This window comes from Ambystoma mexicanum, chromosome 11 (genome assembly GCF_040938575.1).
Source record: "Ambystoma mexicanum isolate Mex_15411 chromosome 11, UKY_AmexF1_1, whole genome shotgun sequence".
In the NCBI taxonomy this organism is placed as follows: Eukaryota; Metazoa; Chordata; class Amphibia; order Caudata; family Ambystomatidae; genus Ambystoma; species Ambystoma mexicanum.
In genome coordinates this window covers 204,121,224-204,145,423 of record NC_090934.1, presented here as the reverse complement: position 1 = coordinate 204,145,423, position 24,200 = coordinate 204,121,224, and the positions used below count along the sequence as shown (strand labels likewise).

Here is a 24,200-nt window from a genome sequence, read left to right as displayed (position 1 = left end):
ATTAGTGATTTCAAACGGCCACAGATGCCTTTTCGACGTGATGTTGCAAATGAGGAATTCGAAGGGCGGCGCTTTCGGTTTCCAGCTAGCGGCGAGGAGATGCCCACAGGTCTGACTGCAAATGTAACGTTCTATTGTTCTATGTCCTTGAGACAGGGCCCATGGCGAGGGAGCAATGATTGATATGAATAGTTTGGGATGCGCAATAGCTACGTGGGCGATGAGGCCGTCCGTTCCAAAATACATGTTACTTCACAACACTGGAATTACGGGCTGGGGCACTGTGGATTTAGCAGGCTGCATAACGCACAGACTCAATGGATGTTTCTAATGTTATGTGAGTAATTATTCAGGCATTTTGATCCCGGGATGAGGGAATGATGGATGGATGCATGGGCAGGTGATTTGATACAGAGTTTGCCATGTACAGGGCTTCTTGGGATCTATCCGCCTCCCCTACGCTATGTGATGCAGGGCTGCCATAGTGGGACCATCGTCCATCTGGCCTTGTTGAGCCCTCCCTGTCTCGAGGCGCCCTCAGACACTCGTTTGTGATGGTGTTTGCACCTCGATATAGATGGTTATGAGTCGCAAGTGGTTTTGGGGTGGTGATGATCCTTTGGAGTGGGCTAGCATGCATATGGCTGTGGATTTCGTGTGATCATTGAAGTGAGTTGTTGGAATGTAGTTCTGATGGCCATTCTGTTCTTTTTCTTTTCTTTTGGTTGACAGGTATCTCCTCCCCTTTTGCCACTGCCATCTGTATGCCACTCCTGCAGATGGATTTTACTCCCGACACCTGCTGCTTCGTGTTAATCAGTGGAGCAGCATTACGATCTTATGGGACGATCGCCAATGGGCCACATGCCCTTACGCAGTACTGGTGGCTCGGAGCAACATTTCGGCCTTTCAGCTGGACTAGTGCCTCCCCATTGGGACGGCCCTGCGGTTCTGTGCGCTTCCATGTTGCCTTTTCGTACGTGAATGTGGCTCTGTGTACCATGGGGGAACAGGGCGACACACAGGTAGTGGCTGGTCATTTCTTGCGGAAGCAGCCCACAATGGTGATTAGTGTTTTGGAGTTCATGGCCTGATGGCTGTATGGCCTTGGTGATTTTGATGTGCATAAAATTTCTATTCTGATTTGGCCCGTGTAGCGTTTTTCTTTGCAAGTGATGTGGCATATGCCTATTTGGGGGGCGATGTATTGTGAGGAGATCTGCATTGGGTTCCAGCTTCGGGGTTTAGTAGCGTGGTACTGTGCTGTGCGCGTTTGCCTACGAAGCCCAGTGAGGTCAGGGATGGGGGCTGCCAATATGACAGTTTGAATGTTGTCATGCTCAGGGGCGGGGGATTGGGTTTTGTGTAACAGATGCCGGTCAGCCAGGTGGACTGGTGGAATGATGTGATTTTCGGAATATTGCTGGTCACAGGTGCCTGTGTTTGCGTGCGTTTCTTGGTGGGGGACTGTGGTCATGTCCATTGGGATGGCTTCTGTATTCGTGCCATCTGTGCCCTGCAGCTCCCATTGGCCCCTCTTGTGTTTCTTTTGTTCGTTGGCATGCATGGGTGACTTGTACATTTCAATGGTTGCATTGTGGCTTCATTGCACCTACGGGGAGTTGTACTTTGTAGGCAGGGAGCGGTGTACAGGCACTCAGTGGGGCCGTTTACGGTTGATTCGCGATGCCGTACTTCTCGCCATGGCGGAATGGTACATTACGCCATGCCTGATGGCGTTAGGTACATGTCCGCTAGGGTCGGAATTGGCGTACCGTTGCACCATGGTGGTGTTTGCGGTTTGGCATGGCGCGCGCGCGCGTGCTTGGTGCAGTTAGCGTTGGCGTTCACTACGGTGTCGCTAATGGCTTCGTACTTTGCGGTGACGGGTCATAGTCGCACCGTGCGCTATTCGATGGCGGTATTGCATTTCCGCCATCGTTTTTCGATTTCCGCCAGGGTCGTAATGAGGGCCAAAGTGTTTTAGCCTCACAGGAACTCAAAGAAAGAGGGAAAGCAGGAGCGGGGGTCCCTATAAAGTGAGTACCAATTTTGACTTTGTCATAATAATTGAATATAAAAAATACTATGTTAAGCACTGTGGATAAAAGGACTATGTAAATGACAAATTATTGTTATTTATCAACATCGGAAGGTAGAAGGGCTGAGTCGAATTCGAACTTGTGTCTGAGGTGAGCTCTTAACTCCCGAATTATCCTCCCATAAATCATGAGCATAGGCAGAAAAATTCCCATGATATAAATGATCCCGTTAATTTCTCATTATTTAAGTGATTTTTCCTCAGGATGGGGATGTTCTGCTAAACCATAGCTCTCTCTTTAATTCCCTACTTTACGGGTTGATGCTCGATTCACACTTCTGCTCTCAATCTTTATGGCTGGCGCGTAGAGCATCATTTTTCACGGCATCATAGGACTTTTGCATTACAAGTTGCTTGAACCTTAACCCCTTAAATGCTGAACTCTATGCATTTCTATGCAAATAGGGCGAGCATACTAATAAAGTGAAAAGAATGATTGCCCTCAAAGCCAATGTCTGTGTCTACCTCAAGTCTTATCGTATTGCGGACGCTAGGGCACAATTCAGTAAACCCAAACACAACCTGCCAAAAGTAGGCTCTGCTTGATAACATTTTATGCTCCCATCTTCCAAAAATGTATCCAACATTTTATAACCCTACACCAGAATGGGCATAGCGTTGACTTCTGATACTCATCGGACAGGGTGAGCTTATGCTCATCTGGTAGGTTGAATGAAGAAACCCCCGTAAAGGAGCTCAAAGCACTTAAGGGTGTTTTAGCTCTTAATTCGATCTCATTCTGGCTACCAAAATCAACCTAACATAAATTATTCTAGAATGTTAGACGTAGAACATTAAGATGCGTACTCCCATTGTTGCTTCTTCCAGAGACGCTAATTTCTAGACCGGCATTTAGGTTTGCCGAATGCTGCTCTTTCTCATTTAAGGAATGTACATTTCAATATCAGTTGCCTATGCAGAGTTTGCTAAGGCAAGGAACCGGCATTGCGGACCCACAGGTGTTATGGTGTAAGTGAAGAAGAGTAGTATTATCAGAATATAGTAAACTCTTAAGACTGATTTTTATTATTCTAGAGGCAGGTCCAGATGGTAGATGCTAGTAAGAAGACAACTGCCCCTGATATAGGGCTTTGTGTTGACAAAGTAGTATCCACTGGATTATTTATTAAGAACCATTACCCTTTGTAAAAATGTATGATTAGTGCCAATCTACCTATTCATAAACCTATGGCAAGCAACTTGAGTCAAATACAAACTGTGAATCCACATATCACCAATAACATGTTTGCAGTTGTAAGAGGATTGAGATGGTAGGGCTGATTGACCTCAAGTTCAACAAGGTGTTCCAATCCCAATTTGCTAAACACATGTGTTCACGACTGCCAAGGGCACCAGATGGAATATATCAGCAATACTTTATTGGGGCAATCTTAAAGGGAAACCGACTGGCAGTGTTGTGGACTACCTCCTAGTGAATGGAACGTCTACCTGTTTAATCACTAGGCATGGTAATACATCTGCCCACTCATCTGTGTTAAGATTCAGCATAAGCACTCTGTCTGGTGCTCCTTCTTTTAATCAATGGCACTACTTCTTTCGGACACTAGAGCGGCAGTAGCCCTGACCCTTTCGGCAGAGCATGAAGTCCATCACCCAAACACAGATGATCCTGCCACTCCCCTGGTGGAATCACGTAGCTGCTGCACACCTACTTTTACATATCTATGATTTTTTCCCACAGGCCGTTTTTTCCAAAGCCGTCATCCTGCACCGGGCATCAGCATTAGAGGAAGAGGATTGAGATGGTTAGGCTGGATTGATCTCAAGTTCAACAAGATGTTCTGTTCCCAGTTTGCAAATAATGTTCGCTTCTCCCAAGGGCACCAGCTGAACTATGTCTGCAATAATGTATTGGGGGAATCTGTTGTGGATCTCAAGTGAACCTACTGAAAATTTGGTACAACTACATTTCACCTCCTAGTGAATGGAACCGTTACCTGTTTAATCACTAGGTAGAACAAAAACGTAAATTCCTCTGCTCACCCATCAGTGTTAAAATTCAGCATAATCACCCGGTCTGGTCTGCTTTCTTTTAATCATTCGCATTGCATAAAGTCCATCGCCTAAACACAGATGATCCTCCCACTCCCCTAGTTGAATCATGATGCAATTGCTCATGTGGGGTACTTAAGAATGATGACAATTAACTAGAGTTCACAATTTCAATTGACTACATCAGAAAATTGCAAGAGATAAGTATACCCACACAGAGCAATGGTAACAACAATCTCGTTTACCATTCTAAGATGGCCACCTCAGTTACAGAAAAATGTATATTGTCCGGTCCCCGCAAGTAAGCATGGGTTTATAGTCTTGTAAAGAGTGAGTGGTGACTGATAAACAGATTGTTGTTATCAGCTGAAATCACGTCTTGCATAGTGGTTGAGCTTGCAGATGTTGCTGCCAACAATTTTGTGTTTAATTACAACATTCAGCTTTGAGTGGTCACAAAGAATATTTGTGGCTATAGAGCGGAGGTTTGCAACCTATATGCTCTCCAGATGTTTTGGACTATGTCTCCCTTCACTAGGCTGGCTAGAGCTGATGGTAGTTGTAGTCCACAACATCTGGAAAACCAAAGGTCACAGACAGCTGCTCTGGAGAATATGATCAGGAGCTATGATCAGAAACTGTTCTAGGGTAAGGCAAGACTAGTTGCGACCCCACAGTGTCAATTGCAGGGTGTGCCAGAGTCTCTCTCTAAACAGAAAAGTGTGCTCTTGTACTGAGGGCAGAGAGGCAAACTTGAAGTTGTAATTCATAACAAAGTTTTGTGCATTGACTTTGGCTGAGACTCTTCACCAGACACATATTGTGAGGCTCCGAGTGCTTTGTAAGTGGTCACAAGGTTGTGAGAAAGGCTGAGAAAGTAAGGCATTACTAGAAGCTCCAACTGGAACCTGCATGTCAAGACGTCTTGTAGTGGTGACAAATGAATGATACATATAAATACTAGTTTGTAGAGGCTATGTGTGGAGTCAGAATCCCATATACACTGGTAAAAGATGCTCCTTGTCATCCAACAGGTGGGTAGCCTATGAAAACGTGGACTTCTCTGGTACGCAGTATATCCTGGAGAAAGGGACGTATCACTGCTGTCAGGATTGGGGTGCAAGCAACAGCAAGATATCCTCCCTTCAACCTGTCCTCCAGGTAAGAGCACTGTACCTTCGTCTGGGTGTGTTGCTACATGCGTATCTCCTGCAGGAGGACAACCTGAAAATGTATCCGCTCTAGAGAAAAGTCCTTTATATGTACCACCTTCATGAGAAAGTTGACTATTTTATCCTCCCATTTTGGGAATCTGTGTATGTTCCTCCAACAGATGTAGTTCTGTATGGGTTCCTCCTCAAGAGGTGAGTTGTGTATATGCACCTCCTCTAGGTGACGATTCTGCATCTACAACACTTCCAGGGAGTGTTCTGCTTTTTTACTTCCTCAAGGGTAGTCTTACGTTTCTTTACCTCCTCCAGATGAGTGCTCTGTTTCTGTACTTCCTCCAGGGGAATCTTCTGTTCAGCTTACTTCTTTCAAGGGAGTGTTCTCTTAGTTTACTACCTCCAGTGCAGTGTTCAGGTGGTTTATGTCCTCCAGGGGAGTGTTTGTTATGCTTACTTCCTACAACAGACTGTTCTGTTCTCCCCAATGGTAGTGTTCTCTTAGTGTCACTCCTTCACAGGAGTGTTCTGCTTTACCTTCTCCACGGGAGTGTTCTGTTTGTTTTCTTCCTCCAGGGGAGTGTTCCCTTAAGTTTACTTCCTCCATTTGAGTGTCCTATTCTTCATCCAGGGGAGTGTTCTATTAGTTTACTTCCTTCAGTGGAGTGGTCTGTTCATTTACCTCATTCATGGGAGTATTCTGTATGTTTACTTCTTCCAGGGGAATGTTCTGTTATTCCTCCAGGCAAGTGTTCTGTTACTGCATCTCCTCCAGAGGAGTGTTTTGTTTGTTTACCTCCCCCAGGAGAGTGTTCCCCTAGTTTAACTCCTCCAGGGAAGTGTTTTAATTTACTTTCTCCACGTTAGTTTCTGGTTCTTTTCTTCCTGCATACGAGTGTTCTCTTAAGTTTACTTTCTCCACATGTGTGTCCTGTTCTTCATTCAGGGGAGTGTTCTGTTATTCCTCCAGGCCAGTGTTCTGTTAAGTTTACTGGAGTGTTCTATTCTTCCTACAAGGGAGTGTTCTATTAGTTTACTTCTTCCATGAGAGTTTATTGTTCTTCCTCCAAGGGAGTGTCCTATTAGTTTACTTCCTTCAGGGGAGTGGTCTGTTCATTTACCTCCTTCAATGTAGTGTTGTTTGTTTAGTTCCTCCAGGGGAGCGTTCTGTTATTCCTCCAGGCGATTGTTCTGTTAAGTTTACTGAAGTGTTCTATTCTTCCTCCAAGGGAGTGTTCTATTAGTTCACTTCCTCCAGGAGGGTGTATTGTTCTTCCTCCAAGGGAGTATCCTATTAGTTTACTTCTTTCAGGGGAGCAGTCTGTTCATTTACCTCCTCCACAGGAGTGTGTTGTTTGTCTACTTCCTCCAGGGGAATGTTCTGTTATTCCTTCAGGCAAGTGTTCTGTTACGTTTACTGGAGTGTTCTAGTCTTCCTCCAAGGGAGTGTTCTATTAGTTTACTTCCTCCAGGAGAGTGTATTGTTCTTCCTCCAATGGAATGTTCTGTTAGTTTACTACCTCCAGTCGAGTGTTCTGTTCATTTACCTCCTCCACAGAAGTGTTTTGTTTGTTTACTTCCTACAGGGGAGTGTTCTGTTATTCCTCCAGGCGAATGGGCTGTTAGTTTACTACCTCGTTAGTTTACTACCTCCAGTGGAGTGTTCTGTTAGTTTATCTCCTAAAATAGAGTGTTTTGTTTATTTACTTCCTACAGGGGAGTGTTCTGTTCTCCCCCATTGTAGGGTTCTCTTAGTTTAACTCCTCCATGGGAGTGTTGTGCTTTACCTTCTCCATGTGAGTGTTTTGTTTGTTTTCTTCCTCCAGGGGAGTGTCCTCTTAAGTTTACTTCCTCCAGGAGAGTGTACTGTTCTTCCTCCCAGGGAGTGTCATATTCGTTTACTTCCTCCAGGGGAGATGTCTGTCCAGTTACCTCCTCCACAGGAGTGTTTTGTTTGTTTACTTCCTCCAGGGGAGTGTTCAGTTATGCCTCCAGGCGAGTGTTCTGTTTTTACTTCCTTCAGGGGAGTGCTCTATTCTTCCTTCAAGGGAGTGTTCTGTTAGTTTACCTCCTCCAGGGGAGTTTACTGCTTTACCTTCTCCAGGGGAGTGGCCTTGGTTTACCGTCTCCAGGGGAGTGGTCTTAGTTTAATTTCTCCAGTGGAGTGTTATGTTTATTTACATCTTTCTGGTGTTTTATTTGTTTACTTCCATCAGGGGATTGTTCTGCTTGTTTACATACACCAGTGGAGAGTTGTGTATATGAAACTCTTACATGGGAATGTTCTTTGCGTGTACTTCCTCCAGAACAGTGTTCTGCTCTACCTCTTCCAGGGGAGTGGGCTCTTATCTCCCATAGTAGTGTTCTGTTTTTCTACTTCCTTCACAAGAGTGTTCTGCTTGTTTACCTCCTCAAGGAGAGTGGGGGTGTTCTGTTTGTTTACTTCCTCAAGTGGACAATTACCCCACCCGGGGGTCTATATGGCTATTAGCACATGTTGGTAGTAGCAATACATGTTTCTGAGTTTTGGTGGTGAAGAAGCAAATGTTACTTTAATAGTGAATAGAGTAAATAGAGTGAGTTAGTAAATTAAATGTGTTTTCATTTGCTAGTATTTTAATAGCATGGTTGTCTTCATAAACTAAGCATTTTATTTGTAACTTGGTTGAACTGGAACATGTTTAACAAGACCATGCATTAGGTGTCATGTAAACATACATGGTTTCCCTATAAGAAAGCAAATCATTTTCCAATGTTTTATCTTTCACATTTGTGTGTTAAATAGCATGTTGCACACACAAAATGAAAATATGTCCTCCCAGAAAGGACGTGCACTGTTGAAAACAATCTTGCCTTGAATTTGTCGTGTTGTTTTCCTATGCAGTCAGTACCAGTAGTTATTAACTGCACGCTAGACATCCTGATTGGCTGAGAGGAGGCTAATAACAATCTCCATGTGTTAATACAGTTTAGACGACTTTGTTTTCTCTGACCTCTCTTTCATTCTATGAAGTTAACGATTACTCTTGGAATAAGTGACTCCATTGTGCTTGCTGGGTATTGAATTGGAGACAATACGTAAAGGATGATGGAACAAGTGTTAGTGCTTAAGCGGGAATCTTTGCTGTGGGGTGTTTTGGTGTGGATGCGTTTACAGTGCTGGGGCGCCCTGTGACACCGAGAGGGTGAGTGAGCTTAGGGCGTGATTGGGATCGCTTGTCCATATGCTGATGAGGGAGATTGTAGCGTGCTTGGTCTGTCTTGGAGAGAAATGCTGAGATCTGTATGAGGCAGGGTGATTTTAGGGTGCTTGCCAAGTGCTTAGGTGAGTGTGTGGCGATACAGGAAGAGGCATTATGACTTTCATGTGCAGGGTGCTGGAGTGGATGCTTGGGGGATTGCAATCTGAGTTCCTTTAAGGTACTAGCCTGAGTGCCAGGATGTCTATACACTGGTAAAGTGGGTGCTCGTAGCATTGAGGGACAATTTTATTTTATTGTTCATTTGTAAGGTGCATCAAGTAAATTGTGTTTCAAAGTGCCCACTGGACAACATGGAGGGCACATGGAAGTGAAGACAAATTAAACCATTAAAGATACAGGCGGACCTACTAGGCCTTGTGAGCATACAGAACGTGCAACAGTGATACAGGTGGTGCCTGTATAGCAGTTTGGAGAATGCTTGCCAGCACTCTTGAAGATTTCTATGGAGTACTGGTGTGTGTACATTTAGGGTGCCAAATGTCTCGGGAGGATAGCTCAGGGACAACGTGCTTGTCTTGGAAGTAATACGACGTGGAGCGGCACAGGTTCGATCCCCAGGTCCGCGCTTATAAATCTCTGGGTATGAAGCGTGTTATAAATGACCCATTATTGGTTGTTTGTTACTTGTGAGGAGCTGGAGAGGGAGGTTTTGTAGTGGGTGGACAGGTGATTGATGGGTGCCAGTATTCTTTCAGGGTGCTACGGGAATAGTAAGAAGTGTGCTTATATGGCCATAAAGCGTGTGCTTGTCAGTTGCCTGCTCGATGCTTGTAAGGTTTCTGGTGTGTGTTTATGAAGCTGGGAGACTGCCAAGATATCAGGGTGACACTCGAAAGTGTTGTCCTATGGTCCTAGGGTGGGTGTTTGATGTTTGGTGGGAGGGTGCTTGCATGGAATTGGGTGTGCGTTCATTTGGTATCGAGGGTGCACTTTTAGGCCGTTGATTGGGTGCCTGAAAGCTGCCATGATGGGTGAAAGTGAGTGAAATGTGTGGTTTTTTTCAGGGTGCAATAATGGAAACTAGTCTGTTATCTGCATGCTTTCAGTGTGCTAGTGTGAGCACTTACTGCTAATGATTTGATGCTGATTGGTGATTGGGTGCATGTGGGGTGTGAAGGCTGGTCTTGCTGTGGTGTAATGATTTGATGCTGATTGGGCGCATGTGGGGTGTGAAGGCTGGTCTTGCTGTGGTGTAATGATTTGATGCTGATTGGGTGCATGTGGGGTGTGAAGGCTGGTCTTGCTGCTGTGTAATGATTTGATGCTGATTGGGTGCATGTGGGGTGTGAAGGCTGGTCTTGCTGTGGTGTAATGATTTGATGCTGATTGGGTGCATGTGGGGCGTGAAGGCTGGTCTTGCTGTTGTGTAATGATTTGATGCTGATTGGGTGCATGTGGGGCGTGAAGGCTGGTCTTGCTGTTGTGTAATGATTTGATGCTGATTGGGTGCATGTGGGGCGTGAAGGCTGGTCTTGCTGTGGTGTAATGATTTGATGCTGATTGGGTGACTGTCGGGCGTGAAGGCTGGTCTTGCTGTTGTGTAATGATTTGATGCTGATTAGGTACATGTGGGGTGTGAAGGCTGGTCTTGCTGTTGTGTAATGATTTGATGCTGATTGGGTGCATGTGGGGCGTGAAGACTGGTCTTGCTGTTGTGTAATGATTTGATGCTGATTGGGTGCATGTGGGGTGTGAAGGCCAGTCTTGCTGTTGTGTAATGATTTGATGCTGATTGGGTGCATGTGGGGTGTGAAGGCTGGTCTTGCAATGTCCTTGACTGGGTGCTTATATGCAGTATTGCGGACGAACTGCAAATGTCCAATCCCATCTGCTTTTGTCTTTTTCAGGTCGGTGAATCTAATCTGCACTATGATTCAAAGGTACAGTAAGGGTTGCTTTTATCTTCCCGCACCCCCGTGTCCATGATTCTCAACTCAAAGCTTGTCACCATCCAGGTGGCCACCCCTCTTCCTCTGTCATGGCCCTCCAGGGGGACTTTCTAATACCTCTCTCCCTGGACACCATCTGAGATGTTCTTTAATGTCCCTTCTGCTGCCCCTCCATCTCAAGGGAATCTTTCCTACTGCCTCTCTTCACCCCCCACTCGCAAAGGTCCATGGATTCACCCAGTGGAGTAACCTTGCTGAAAATGTTGGGGGGGCATGACATCTGATGAAAAAGTGCCCCAGACAAATGAATGGGGACAAAATGGTGTGCCATGAAAGTTGGGGGGACAAACAACCCCGTCGCCCCCTAAAATTACACCCATGGGTACACCACTACCATCTTTTCCCTAGTCTCCGCTTAAGGGAATCACCTTAAACGTCCTGTCCTCTGCCATTTTTAGATCTAATGCCCCCCACACTAAAATCTCTCCTTCTTCTCCCAACAGATCCAGCTGTTTTCTGAGCCCGGCTTCTGTGGCGATGACTTGATCTATGAGGATGAAAAGGGCACTCTCCCGGAGGGGTTCAACCCCAAGTCTTGCAGAGTTCATGGTGGCAGGTGAGTGGTGCCACTTAAAGCAGCCAGACCACTGGGCATCAGCAGTAAACAGATACCCGTGCCTGTTGCTGCAAGGTCACGTGGGCCTGCCTGACCAATAGAAACTCCCTGCCTGTAGATAGATTGGTGCGTGCACACTGGGTTCATGTACCCCTCCCTTGCATGTAGAAGTCTGCATCCCACTATGCACGACAAATGTATCATTCGTAAAGCCGGTGCTTCAAGTGGGATAAGAAATCGAGGGAGGGAGGGGTCTCTAACACATCATGATGCAATATTTAGGGGCGGGTCCTAAAAAGTGTCTTGCGCAGCTTGATTTCCCAAGTAGTTAATAAACCTTTAAAAGAGGTGGGGCCTATGTAACTAAAGGTGTGATCCAACAGAACAATCAAGTGTTCAAATGTGTAATGGAAAGGAGTACATGTTACTTTAAAAGGTGTATTAAAATATATTTAATGTGTGCACAAATATTGACCAAAGTGAATGTATTCAAACATAAAATAGGACATCAACTCAAAATAGGTCATTGACACTGATTTTCATTGCTGCAGGGAATTAATCTGGCTGGGGAAGTCAGTCCGGGGAACCGTGGCAGAGCCATTGCTCAATGTCAATATTTTGAGACTGCCAGGGCTGAGCCACGCTAGCCCTGGCCCACTTAAAGTCCGCTGTAAAGCTTTGTTTACCAACCGTTTTAAAGGTCAATTTCAGCATTAAATAAAAAATGTGAAAAGCCATTAACTGTTTTTTGTGCATCGGTTTTGTAAGATTGTGTATGGGGAGAGGGGTAGTGCAAGCACTGTTATTTGTTTGCTGCTATGTTTAAAGGTGTGAAGTTGGAGGGTTGTTTTACAAGAGTTGTAATATTTTGATGTTCAGCTATTGTTAAGCATCCTAAATTACATTTAACTATTGAAGCACTTTCATCATATGACTTTCAGGTACTAAATCGTATTGAGGGGCCACGACATAAACACATGCCAGGGCCTGCTTACAAGGTGTATGCTGGCAAACGCTATAGACATCCTCCACAATGGACTATTTGCCTCATTAACGCAGGGTACAAATACAAGCAAAAACAAAGAGTACATGCTCAAGACCTAACGAGTCAGCTATCAGAGTGATAAGCATTTTGGTTCTGGTCCGTCCTTGTGGGCGGGACAAGACTAATATGCAAATAGATGTTTCACCTCTGGGCAGGTGCAGTGAGCTAAAACGTGATTGCAGACCCTGCCCGGTGGGTACCTTCCTACAGAACAGGCTATTTAATCTGTGTTCGCCCTCAGCAGAGTGGCTATCACATTTTTGGATGGCATGGTAACATGCTAGCGTTGCTAATGTCCCTGCCTGCCCCATTTCATTCATGTTAGCATAAGGACTGGCAAGAGAGAGCATTCACTCTTTCAAGACAGACCTACAATGGACAAACATCATGTGTTAACAAGAATGTCATTCAAGTAATTATTATGCACTGCCTTACGGGTCATGACAGTCTTAAACGTGATTGGGTGCACTGCACAGATGCTGCTGATAACTAGGTAATAAGCAGCGGCAGGAGGGATTCAGCAGAGCAGGATATGTTGCAGTATTGCAGGATATGGCTGCGCATAACCGAGTATGGCAGAATCTCGTAGGGTATGAAGAATCATGGTAGGATATTGCAAGATATGGCGGGACGTAGCTTGGCATCACAATGCATGGCAGACAAGAGAGGATATAGCAGAGGATGGAGGGGTGTGGCAACGTATAGCAGATCTTTGACCATGGCATAGAATGGCAAGGTGCTGCATAGAATGGCAGTGATGGTGGTGCTCGCGATAGTGGTGTGGAAGGGGAGACTAGATCATGACAGGACATGTTAGGAAACAGCAGGTAGCAAAGGGGATGGTAAAGTTTGGTGAGGCATAGCAAGGTGTGTCAAGGCGTGGCAGAGCAACACAGAGCATGGCATAGCAAGGAAGGTTAAGTCCCTGCTTGATGAGGCATGGCAGGGTGTTGGAGGGTATGGGATGGGGGATGGCAGGAAATGTCATGTAGTGGAGAGATGCAGGATATGGCAGCTTTATGGCATAGAATGTCAGGACAAGGCAACGCTTAACAGTGCATGGCAGGACATGGCCATGCATGCCAAGCCATTCTTGGACTACCAGCTGATTGATCTGTACTCTCTGCCAGCTACAGAGTTCTACGAACAGGCAATAGTATTAGGTGAGGTGGATGTTCAGTGTTATGCTCTGAGTTGTCATTATATGCAAGACCGCCTGGTATCCCCCGATGATTCATTTCGCTGTCACATTGACGTGCAGGGGTTACTAGAGATGGGGTATACAGCTCTTCCGGGATCCCTTGGACTGTGGTCACCAGGCTTTATTGAGGACCCTTCCACTGAAAGGAGGGTGGGACATGCATTCACCTACGCCTTTTCGGAAAAATTGACTTTGCCTCGAGATTGCATTCCTGCAAGAGCACATGTAGCTGTATTGCCTGCGGAGGTCATGCCCTTGCTGACGCCATCTGTGATGTGCCATTAAAGCACCAATGATTATTTTCCAAAGTTAGGGGAGCTAGAGAGATAGTGCATTCTGGTCCCTTGGCATGTACAAATCCAGGTTTTCCTCTTCTCACCCTACAGTGGAAGACCCCTGAGAGTGTGGGTAGACCTTGGAGACCTCCACTTGCCAGGAACCACCTACCACCAACAGATAGTGGGACGGGAGAGCCCCAATGGCATACCATGCAGAGGGCGGCAAACTGGTACATATGGTGGGGTGCCCTAAATGTATGGGTCTGTAGTGCCACTGGAGGGAGAGATTCTCCTAGAAAATTCTATTGGGGCTGCATGGGTAGTGTAACACTAAAGAGCAATTAGTGCTACCCTCTAAAGTGAGTGGGGGCTGTCTAGTCGCTTAGATGTTCTGAGTGGTGGTCTTTATTTTCACTGGTGGAAGCCCCTCTGATGTAACCTCTACCTGGGGTTCGCCGAGACCGGTCAGCCCCTGGCTATAGCCACCATTCTGAAGGATTTGTGGCTTTAAAGTCATAAGGCCTGGAATAGATTTGCACTGGACAATCAGCGATGTCCGTTAGCATGTATGATTTGCACCGGCTACCTGATACACAAAGGGTTAAAACTGGAGCAAGTCTAGGGATGCGCAGAGCACCTCTGAGATGCTGACATGCAAATGTGATTCTCAATGATTTGCCAAAGAGTATCTGTGAGATGCTGATATGCAAATGTGATTGTCAATGATTTGCCAAAGAGTATCTGTGAGATGCTGACATGCAGATATGATTGTCAATGATTTGCCAAAGAGTATCTCAGAGATGCTGACATGCAAATGTGATTCTCAATGATTTGCCAAAGAGTATCTGTGAGATGCTGACATGCAAATGTGATTGTCAATGATTTGCCAAAGAGTATCTGTGAGATGCTGACATGCATATGTGATTCTCAATGATTTGCCAAAGAGTATCTGTGAGATGCTGACATGCAAATGTGATTCTCAATGATTTGCCAAAGAGTATCTGTGAGATGCTGACATGCAAATGTGATTGTCAATGATTTGCCAAAGAGTATCTGTGAGATGCTGACATGCAGATATGATTCTCAATGATTTGCCAAAGAGTATCTCAGAGATGCTGACATGAAATGTGATTCTCAATGATTTGCCAAAGAGTATCTCAGAGATGATGACATGCAAATGTGATTGTCAATGATTTGCCAAAGAGTATCTCAGAGATGCTGATATGCAAATGTGATTGTCAATGATTTGCCAAAGAGTATCTGTGAGATGCTGACATGCAAATGTGATTGTCAATGATTTGCCAAAGAGTATCTGTGAGATGCTGACATGCAAATGTGATTGTCAATGATTTGCCAAAAAGCATCTGTGAGATGCTGACATGCAGATATGATTGTCAATGATTTGCTGACATGCAAATGTGATTCTCGATGATTTGCCAAAGAGTATCTGTGAGATGCTGATATGCAAATGTGATTGTCGATGATTTGCCAAAGAGTATCTCAGAGATGCTGACATGCAAATGCGATTCTCGATGATTTGCCAAAGAGTATCTGTGAGATGCTGACATGCAAATGCGATTCTCAATGATTTGCCAAAGAGCATCTGTGAGATGCTGACATGCAGATGCGATTCTCAATGATTTGCCAAAGAGTATCTGTGAGATGCTGACATGCAGATGCGATTCTCAATGATTTGCCAAAGAGTATCTGTGAGATGCTGACATGCATATGTGATTCTCAATGATTTGCCAAAGAGTATCTGTGAGATGCTGACATGCAAATGTGATTCTCAATGATTAGCCAAAGAGTATCTGTGAGATGCTGACATGCAAATGTGATTCTCAATGATTTGCCAAAGAGTATCTGTGAGATGCTGACATGCAAATGTGATTCTCAATGATTTGCCAAAGAGTATCTGAGAGATGATGACATGCAAATGTGATTCTCAATGATTTGCCAAAGAGTATCTGTGAGATGCTGACATGAAAATGTGATTCTCAATGATTTGCCAAAGAGTATCTGTGAGATGCTGACATGCAAATGTGATTCTCAATGATTTGCCAGAGTATCTGTGAGATGCTGACATGCAAATGTGATTCTCACTGATTTGCCAAAGAGTATCTGTGAGATGCTGACATGCAAATGTGATTCTCAATGATTTGCCAAAGAGTATATGTGAGATGATGACATTCAAATGTGATTCTCAATGATTTGCCAAAGAGTATCTGTGAGATGCTGACATGCAAATGTGATTCTCAATGATTTGCCAAAGAGTATCTGTGAGATGCTGACATGCAAATGTGATTCTCAATGATTTTCCAAAGAGTATCTGTGAGATGCTGACATGCAAATGTGATTCTCAATGATTTGCCAAAGAGTATCTGTGAGATGCTGACATGCAAATGTGATTCTCAATGATTTGCCAAAGAGCATCTGTGAGATGCTGATATGCAAATATGCTGATATGCAAATGTGATTCTCAATGATTTGCCAAAGAATATCTGTGAGATGCTGATATGCAAATGTGATTCTCAATGATTTGCCAAAGAGTATCTGTGAGATGCTGATATGCAAATATGCTGATATGCAAATGTGATTCTCAATGATTTGCCAAAGAGTATCTGTGAGATGCTGATATGCAAATATGCTGACATGCAGATGTGATTGTCAATGATTTGCCAAAGAGTATCTCGGAGATGCTCCTGTAACCTGCAGATTTGCTCCAGTCTGTAATCTGCAGATTTGCTCCAGTTGTAAGCTTTGTGAATCAAGTATAGCATGTACGGTAGAATATGGAAATAGGAAATGGGCATGAGCATCTCTGATTTGCTCCATTTCCAATCTTTGATATTCAGGCACTGTTTCCCTGGTCTGTCAGAGCCTAAGATGGAGGTTCAGTGCAGATTCATGGAGACACCCCCATGAGTTCTGTGCAATATCCTACGGAGGGGCTTGAACGTAGGGTAGGAATGAGTGGGCATCCGGGATTGCAGCCACCTATGCAGTAAGAAAACAAGTGCATTTGTGTCAAAAGTGACTATTGTCTCCACTGAAAGAAAGATTTCACTTTCTATCAAAACTGAGCGAAGCACAGGCTGTTTTAGTTAACAAGTTACCCTTGCCACAGTGCCATGTATTATCCATCCCTGGGTGTTCAGCTCCACTTCATAGCCAAAGACCAAAGCACTGACATTGAATGCTTGCACTTGTGCTCCATATTCGATTAACGTAATTCTTTTATTACGTTTTATCACCTCAATACCAACGGCTCTCAGGAACGCAACAAAATAAACAGCCCAGACTTCTGGCTGTGTAAGCAGAGGGGATTTCCCTGAGGTTTCAACATTGTAATCTAGTACTAGGGACTGTAATGGGGCAGATGAGTATGCAACTATCACCTATTGTCCCTATTCAAGTACCAATTCCTGCCCCTACTCTTCACCATTACTATACAGGTGAGAACCGATACAAGCGGAGGCAGCCCTACTGATCCATGGGCCTAGGGGTGAGAGACGATGCAAGTTAAGGTCGAGTCTATAAAACAATACGCGTAAACAGACAAGGCACATGTGTCTGCCATGAAGAATTAGTTAGGCTGTGCAACACTAATAGGAATCAAAACGAGTTGTAATATGCACATGTAGTGTGCTGTACATAGCATAGAATATGGGCAGGTTCCAGCATTCCAAGAGGGGGACTCACTACACTGTTAGGGCAGATATAATTATAGGAACATAAGAGCACAGTATACATGGGAAGGAAACCGACATATGACAGATGTACATGATAAATGTAACAGGAACAGACACAAATATAAGTCACCAACATGAAGGTGCAGGTACAGAAGTGCAACCATTTTCCTTGCCCAGATGCCGCAGCAGGCCTAGAAGTTAGCAAGGACTCAAACAAGATACTGAATTCTTAAAAACACATTTATTTTAGAATCTCTGAAGCTGGCCAGACTGTAGTTCATAGCAAGAGCCAAGGTCAGATGCACGGAAGGGAGTAAGGGATGTGCAGAACGCAGGGACGAGATAACAGTTCCCAGGACGAGAAGCAGTAGACTCCCAACTTAACTTAGTTAAAATAAGGGCACAAACAGCCACTGATGTCCAGGTAAATGGGATCAGTATGCCAATAACTCTATAATGTTGGACCACTGGAGACACACAGTGACCACTGGAGACACACAAAGTGTGTCTCCAGTGGTCACTAAGAGTACAACATGCAGATTAGAATTAGGTGAAAGCTCAGTAAATAGGAAGAAATGAATTCTCCAACATGGTTCCCTAACATGTGATCATGACATGAAGAACACTGGCCATTATGAGCCAAGTACAGATAAGACACCTGCTGAACTCCCAAGCACACACACTGACACAAGATGATACACAAGGCCAAATACAAAACAGACAGGCCACATGGCCTAGGAATAATGGGGAGGTTTTTTTAATTGGAATTAGTGCAGACCATGAACTTCTCTCTCCCCCTACGCCCTTGTCAAAGTGTGCAAGGTTGGTGAGTAAAGTGTCAACCAATAGAAACCGCTCTTGTCACACTGCCATGATGAATAACACCAGCCAATCAGTAGCCAATGTAATGATATAGTGAAAGTATTATCTATGATGGGTTGGGCTCAGCAGGAGCCATCAAATAGGTGTCGACCAATGAATTAACTAACGCCTATGTATTCTATATGTAGCTTGAGAGATTAACCAACCCTAAATCCCCATATGTTTTGTAAACTGATATTGCACTATGACATCACTGCTTAAGTATTGTTGGTAGAAAATCTGCTTACAATCATTGTAATTTGAGAGCTACGAGAGAGAGCTGCTTGCATGCTGTCCCGGCCGAGATTCTGTTTTGAATAAAGCTGGCTTTTGTCGTGCATTTTGAGTACTCCATTATTGAGTATTGATTTTACCAAGTTTGCTAAATTAGGGCCTATCTGTACAGGACAAAGCGATAGCAACAGAGTTGAATCTGGCATACATCTGGGAATAACCTGGAAATAATCTATAATACAACCCCAAACATTCCTACATAAATCTGGAGAATGTGTTCTGGGATAGAGGGAGCAGGAAACTGAATCCAGATACCAACATAACATGCTTCAGAATGCTGTGATAACTGCTTTCTTTTTTACTCATTTTCCCTTTCCCTTCCTCTCTTCCCCCAAAATTCCCTTCCTACCATCCTTCCTCCCTCCCTTCCTTCATTATTTCCTCATTTGCACCGTTCCTCTCTTCCCACCCTTCCTTTCTTCCCCCTTTTTTCTCATGTCCTTGCAGCTGGATCCTCTATGAAGATCTGGAGTTCTCTGGGGAGCAGTACGTCCTTTGTGAGGGAGAGTACCCCACCCATACCGCCATGGGCTGCTTTTCTGATACTGTCATCCAGTCGCTGATGCAAGTCCCAATCGTGAGTACCTTGGTTTTAGTTTCCAACTAAGAGGTTGCAAAACAAGGAAGGGTTACATCTGGTGCTCTAAGATCAGAGTGCTATCTTTCTTTGGCTTTATCCCTCTCACCCCAGAGATATGGTATGATATGATATGGCATTTATAATGTGCCTATATACAAGTGTTTCAAGGCGCGACAAGGCAAGGGAGGGGGAACAGAGGGAAGACAGAGACAACGATCTTACTAGGCCAAGTAACATTGAAATCACACAAGTGCAGGGGAGGGGGGAAGGGGAAATTGCAAGGCGGAAGGCGGAGGGGGCAGTTTAGTACATAGGATATCAGTAAAGTAAATAAGGACAGTAAACAAAAAGTGCGACCATCTGGTGGCAAGGGTAAGTGCAGACATCAGGTGTCAAGTGCTGATAGGGGGAAGTAGGGATACAGAGACAGTCCCACAGTCCCAGAGTGCAAGGGTTGTCAGGGGGGCAGTGCAGGTGCAGATCCCTCTATCTCATACTTGAGAGGGCAGTCTTCAACATCCTCAAGGCCCAGAGGTCCCTCTATCCTATGCTGGGGCTGGCAGTCCGCATACCACTCACTACTTAAATCCACTGCAGAGGGCACTCTTCATTTCACCCAGCCCATATTATCCATCTCTCCAACACTAGAGATTGCAGTCTTCATCCACCTTATCCAAGAGATCTCTTTGTCACACCCTACCCAACTACAAGAGCTCTCTTCACATTTCCATGGAGATTACTTTTTCCTATACTAGAGAGGTCTCTCTGCACCTCATCTTTCCAAAGATCCCTCTGTCCCACACATTAGAGAGGGCATTCTTCATATCCTATCACACCGGAGATCCTTCTATCACACATACGTGATGGAAATCCTCATCCCTCTAATCCGAGAGTTGCCTCAGTCCCAAGCCAGAGAGGGCTCTCTTTACCTTCCATCCCATAGATCCCTCTGTCCTACATTCCAGAAGGGATATTATCCATCCCACCGCACCCGAGAGATACACCAGAGATCCCTGGGGTCCTACACAGCAGAGGGTTGTCATCCCTTCCCCCAAACAGGGATCTCACACTGCAGCTGATAGTTTACATTATCCTCACACCCACAGAGATCTCCCTGTCACACACAGTAGCGAGTGTTCCTCAACCCTCTTGCTCCACTGATCCCCCTATCCTATACTGGAGTGGACTTTACCTATCACCCATAGATGCATTGTCCCCCACTAGAAAGGGCTGTAGTTGCTCCTCTCCTACTTTAGACATTTCATATTGTCTTCATCATCATCAAACACACCGAGATCCCTGTGTCCTACACAGTAGAAGCAACTCCTTGATCCTCCAATCACAGAGACCCCTCTGTCCCACACTGGAGAGTGTAGTCTTCTTCATCTTCAAGCCTTAGTAACTCCTCTGGCCCACACTGGTGAGGAAGATCTTCATCACTCTCACCCCAGAGATCCTTATACCACACTGGGAGATCTTCATTTCTCTAACCCTCGATATCCCTCTGTCGCACAATGGGGTCTTTCGCCATCCCTTTCATACCAGAGATGCCTCTGTCCGTACAGGAAAAGCCAGTCTCCACATATTCCCCCTAGGGCTTAATATGAATGGTCGTGCACACACCCTTGAGAACTCAATCCTCGTATCGGCTCAGAATGCCCCCACAATTCTCCAATTCTCCAAAGCTCTCAAAACGTGACCCTTTCGACAATATCCGACCAAGGACGAAACCGGACGGATGCACAGACGGCAACTCGTAGTATTGCTCTACTGTTAAAAGACGCCTGTCCAAACGCTGGCTGCCTACACATTGTGCAGCGCTCTGCTTCTCTTGAGCTAGATCTGCACTTTAAACAATAAAATAAAACAAATTAAATTAAGATGATGATATACATTTAAGCAGGTAATAACAATGCAAAATACTTTATTAGCATAATATGTCAGATACGAGGAAACACATAGGGTACACAGCGTAATACACTACAGATCTCTGCCGGCCGCTGAGATCCCTTTGTGGTGTACTGGAGAGGGGTGGGCTTCACCCACTGAACCCCCTCTTTCCTACATTGTTATGGAGTGTTTGGAAGGCTGTGTTCAATGCTCTCGCCTAAAGCCCCCTCTGCTATACTCTAGAGGGCAATGCCTCCCTCTGCCACCTCATTCCTCTCTTCCGCAGGTTGGGAACATGGGATTTGGTTGAAGGCAAGAGGGATGGAAAGTGGAAATTTGCAATGAAGAAACATCCAGAGGGGAGGTGGCAATGGGGTTCAGTCAAGGGTGATAATTATAATAACTGCTGGGAGGATAGCTCTGGGGCAACGTGCTCGCCTTGGAAGCAAGACGACGCAGGGCAACAGAGGTTCCATCCCTGGGTCCAGTGCTTAGAAACCTCTGGGTATTAAGTGCGTTATAAATAACCAATTACAAAATAATTCACTAATTTATTTGTTTCACTTTTCTTATTTCTATTCTTCTGCACCTTTTTGACTTCACCATGCCCCACTGTACCCCTCCATGTACCTTGGTGCAACTCTTTGACCCCATCGCCCTCTATTCCCCACGCCTGTCTTCGGCGCATTCCCCTTTGACACTTTACCCTTGAGTTCCTCTGTTTTGTGCCTTCCCTTTCCACCTTTTCCCTCGCCAACCCCCTCCATTTTGGGTCCGCCACCTTTGCCTTCTGCTGACTGTATGAGCCTGTTGGCCTCCTCCTCTGTTCCCCACTCCTTCTCACCTGGTCCCTAATCTCTGTCATCCTCCCAACCCCCACCCTATGTTGATTTCTTTTCCTTGCCTCTGACACCTTTCCTTCCCCTCCGTTTGGATGATCCTTTCTTCTGTTGCCTCCACAGCATTTCTCTGAGCCCGCCATCTCACTTCATGGCCTGGAAAGTTTCGAAGGAAAGGAAATCCAGCTTCGGGAGGAAGTGCGGAGCCTTCACGCAGAAGGATTCAATAACCACGTGCTGTCCGTGCGAGTGAAGGGAGGCATGTGAGTCTTCACCACAGGCTGCGCGCGCCCCGTGCTCCTCCCATGTCCCACCTCACGTGCAGTCAGTGTAGGGATTGCTGATGAGGCCGCTGCTGACAAGGAGCCAGCCTCCCGGACAATGATAGGGGATTCCAGCTGCCGACAAGCAAGACTCAGGGACCACCACAGGAGATAGCTGATGAATGGGAGGGGCTAGAGGAGGATGGGTGGGATTCACGAGGAACAATAGGTATGGCGGGTGAATAGGTGTCCTTGCTTATTAATTAGAAATATTGGAACCGAGTAGGAGGGTTGCTGATCAGTGAGAGAGTTTGCTGGTGAACAGGAGCAGTGCTTAGGAATAGGGTACGTTGTTGATAATTAAGAGAGAGTGCTTTTCGATGGTGGGGACTGCTCGTGAACAGGAGAGACTGCTGGCAAGAAGAAAGGATTGATATTAAGCAGAATGTCTATGGAATTTAGAGAGAAAAGTGGAGGAGAGAGAGTTTTATGATGGAAGAAAACTGCTCGAGTGGAATAATCATATTCCAAAGTGATGAAGTGTCAACGTGCTTGGATATTTGTAATGAGTTGGTTTGAACGTGACGTGCTGGATGGAGTGGCTTTCTGCTAGAGGTAATGGCTATGTGCTGGTGGGAACGTGACGTGCTGGAAGGAGTGGCTATCTGCTAGAGGTAATGGTTATGTGCTGGTGGGAACGTCAAGTGCTGGATGGAGTGGCTTTCTGCTAGAGGTAATGGCTATGTGCCGGTGGGAACGTCAAGTGCTGGATGGAGTGGCTATCTGCTAGAGGTAATGGCTATGTGCTAGTGGGATTGTCAAGTGCTATATGGAGTGGCTACCTGCTAGAGGTAATGGCTATGTGCCGGTGGGAACGTCAAGTGCTGGATGGAGTGGCTTTCTGCTAGAGGTAATGGCTATGTGCTGGTGGGAACGTCAAGTGCTGGATGGAGTGGCTTTCTGCTAGAGGTAATGGCTATGTGCTGGTGGGAACGTCAAGTGCTGGATGGAGTGGCTTTCTGCTAGAGGTAATGGCTATGTGCTGGTGGGAACGTCAAGTGCTGGATGGAGTGGCTTTCTGCTAGAGGTAATGGCTATGTGCTGGTGGGAACGTCAAGTGCTGGATGGAGTGGCTTTCTGCTAGAGGTAATGGCTATGTGCCGGTGGGAACGTCAAGTGCTGGATGGAGTGGCTATCTGCTAGAGGTAATGGCTATGTGCTAGTGGGATTGTCAAGTGCTATATGGAGTGGCTACCTGCTAGAGGTAATGGCTATGTGCCGGTGGGAACGTCAAGTGCTGGATGGAGTGGCTTTCTGCTAGAGGTAATGGCTATGTGCTGGTGGGAACGTCAAGTGCTGGATGGAGTGGCTTTCTGCTAGAGGTAATGGCTATGTGCTGGTGGGAACGTCAAGTGCTGGATGGAGTGGCTTTCTGCTAGAGGTAATGGCTATGTGCTGGTGGGAACGTCAAGTGCTGGATGGAGTGGCTTTCTGCTAGAGGTAATGGCTATGTGCTGGTGGGAGTGTCAAGTGCTATATGGAGTGGCTACCTGCTTGAGGTAATGGCTATGTGCTAGTGGGAGTGTCAAGTGCTGGATGGATGGCTATCTGCTAGAGGTAATGGCTATGTGCCGGTGGGAACGTCAAGTGCTGGATGGAGTGGCTATCTGCTAGAGGTAATGGCTATGTGCTAGTGGGATTGTCAAGTGCTATATGGAGTGGCTACCTGCTAGAGGTAATGGCTATGTGCCGGTGGGAACGTCAAGTGCTGGATGGAGTGGCTTTCTGCTAGAGGTAATGGCTATGTGCTGGTGGGAACGTCAAGTGCTGGATGGAGTGGCTTTCTGCTAGAGGTAATGGCTATGTGCTGGTGGGAACGTCAAGTGCTGGATGGAGTGGCTTTCTGCTAGAGGTAATGGCTATGTGCTGGTGGGAACGTCAAGTGCTGGATGGAGTGGCTTTCTGCTAGAGGTAATGGCTATGTGCTGGTGGGAGTGTCAAGTGCTATATGGAGTGGCTACCTGCTTGAGGTAATGGCTATGTGCTAGTGGGAGTGTCAAGTGCTGGATGGATGGCTATCTGCTAGAGGTAATGGCTATGTGCCGGTGGGAACGTCAAGTGCTGGATGGAGTGGCTATCTGCTAGAGGTAATGGCTATGTGCTAGTGGAAGTGTCAAGTGCTGGAAGGAGTGGCTATCTGCTAGAGGTA

At 45.7% G+C, this 24,200-nt stretch overlaps 1 protein-coding gene across 2 annotated transcripts in view; it reads left to right on the top strand.

The window, feature by feature from the left end:
* Nucleotides 1-24,200, top strand: part of CRYBG2 (crystallin beta-gamma domain containing 2) — a 723,752-nt gene that overhangs the window by 630,046 nt on the left and 69,506 nt on the right. For both annotated transcript variants that reach the window (XM_069622850.1, XM_069622849.1), the window contains exons 14-18: nucleotides 5,149-5,275; nucleotides 10,391-10,423; nucleotides 10,936-11,048; nucleotides 18,867-18,996; nucleotides 21,852-21,991. In XM_069622850.1, the coding sequence (XP_069478951.1) occupies nucleotides 5,149-5,275; nucleotides 10,391-10,423; nucleotides 10,936-11,048; nucleotides 18,867-18,996; nucleotides 21,852-21,991 (543 nt within the window). The remainder of the gene's footprint in view (nucleotides 1-5,148; nucleotides 5,276-10,390; nucleotides 10,424-10,935; nucleotides 11,049-18,866; nucleotides 18,997-21,851; nucleotides 21,992-24,200) is intronic.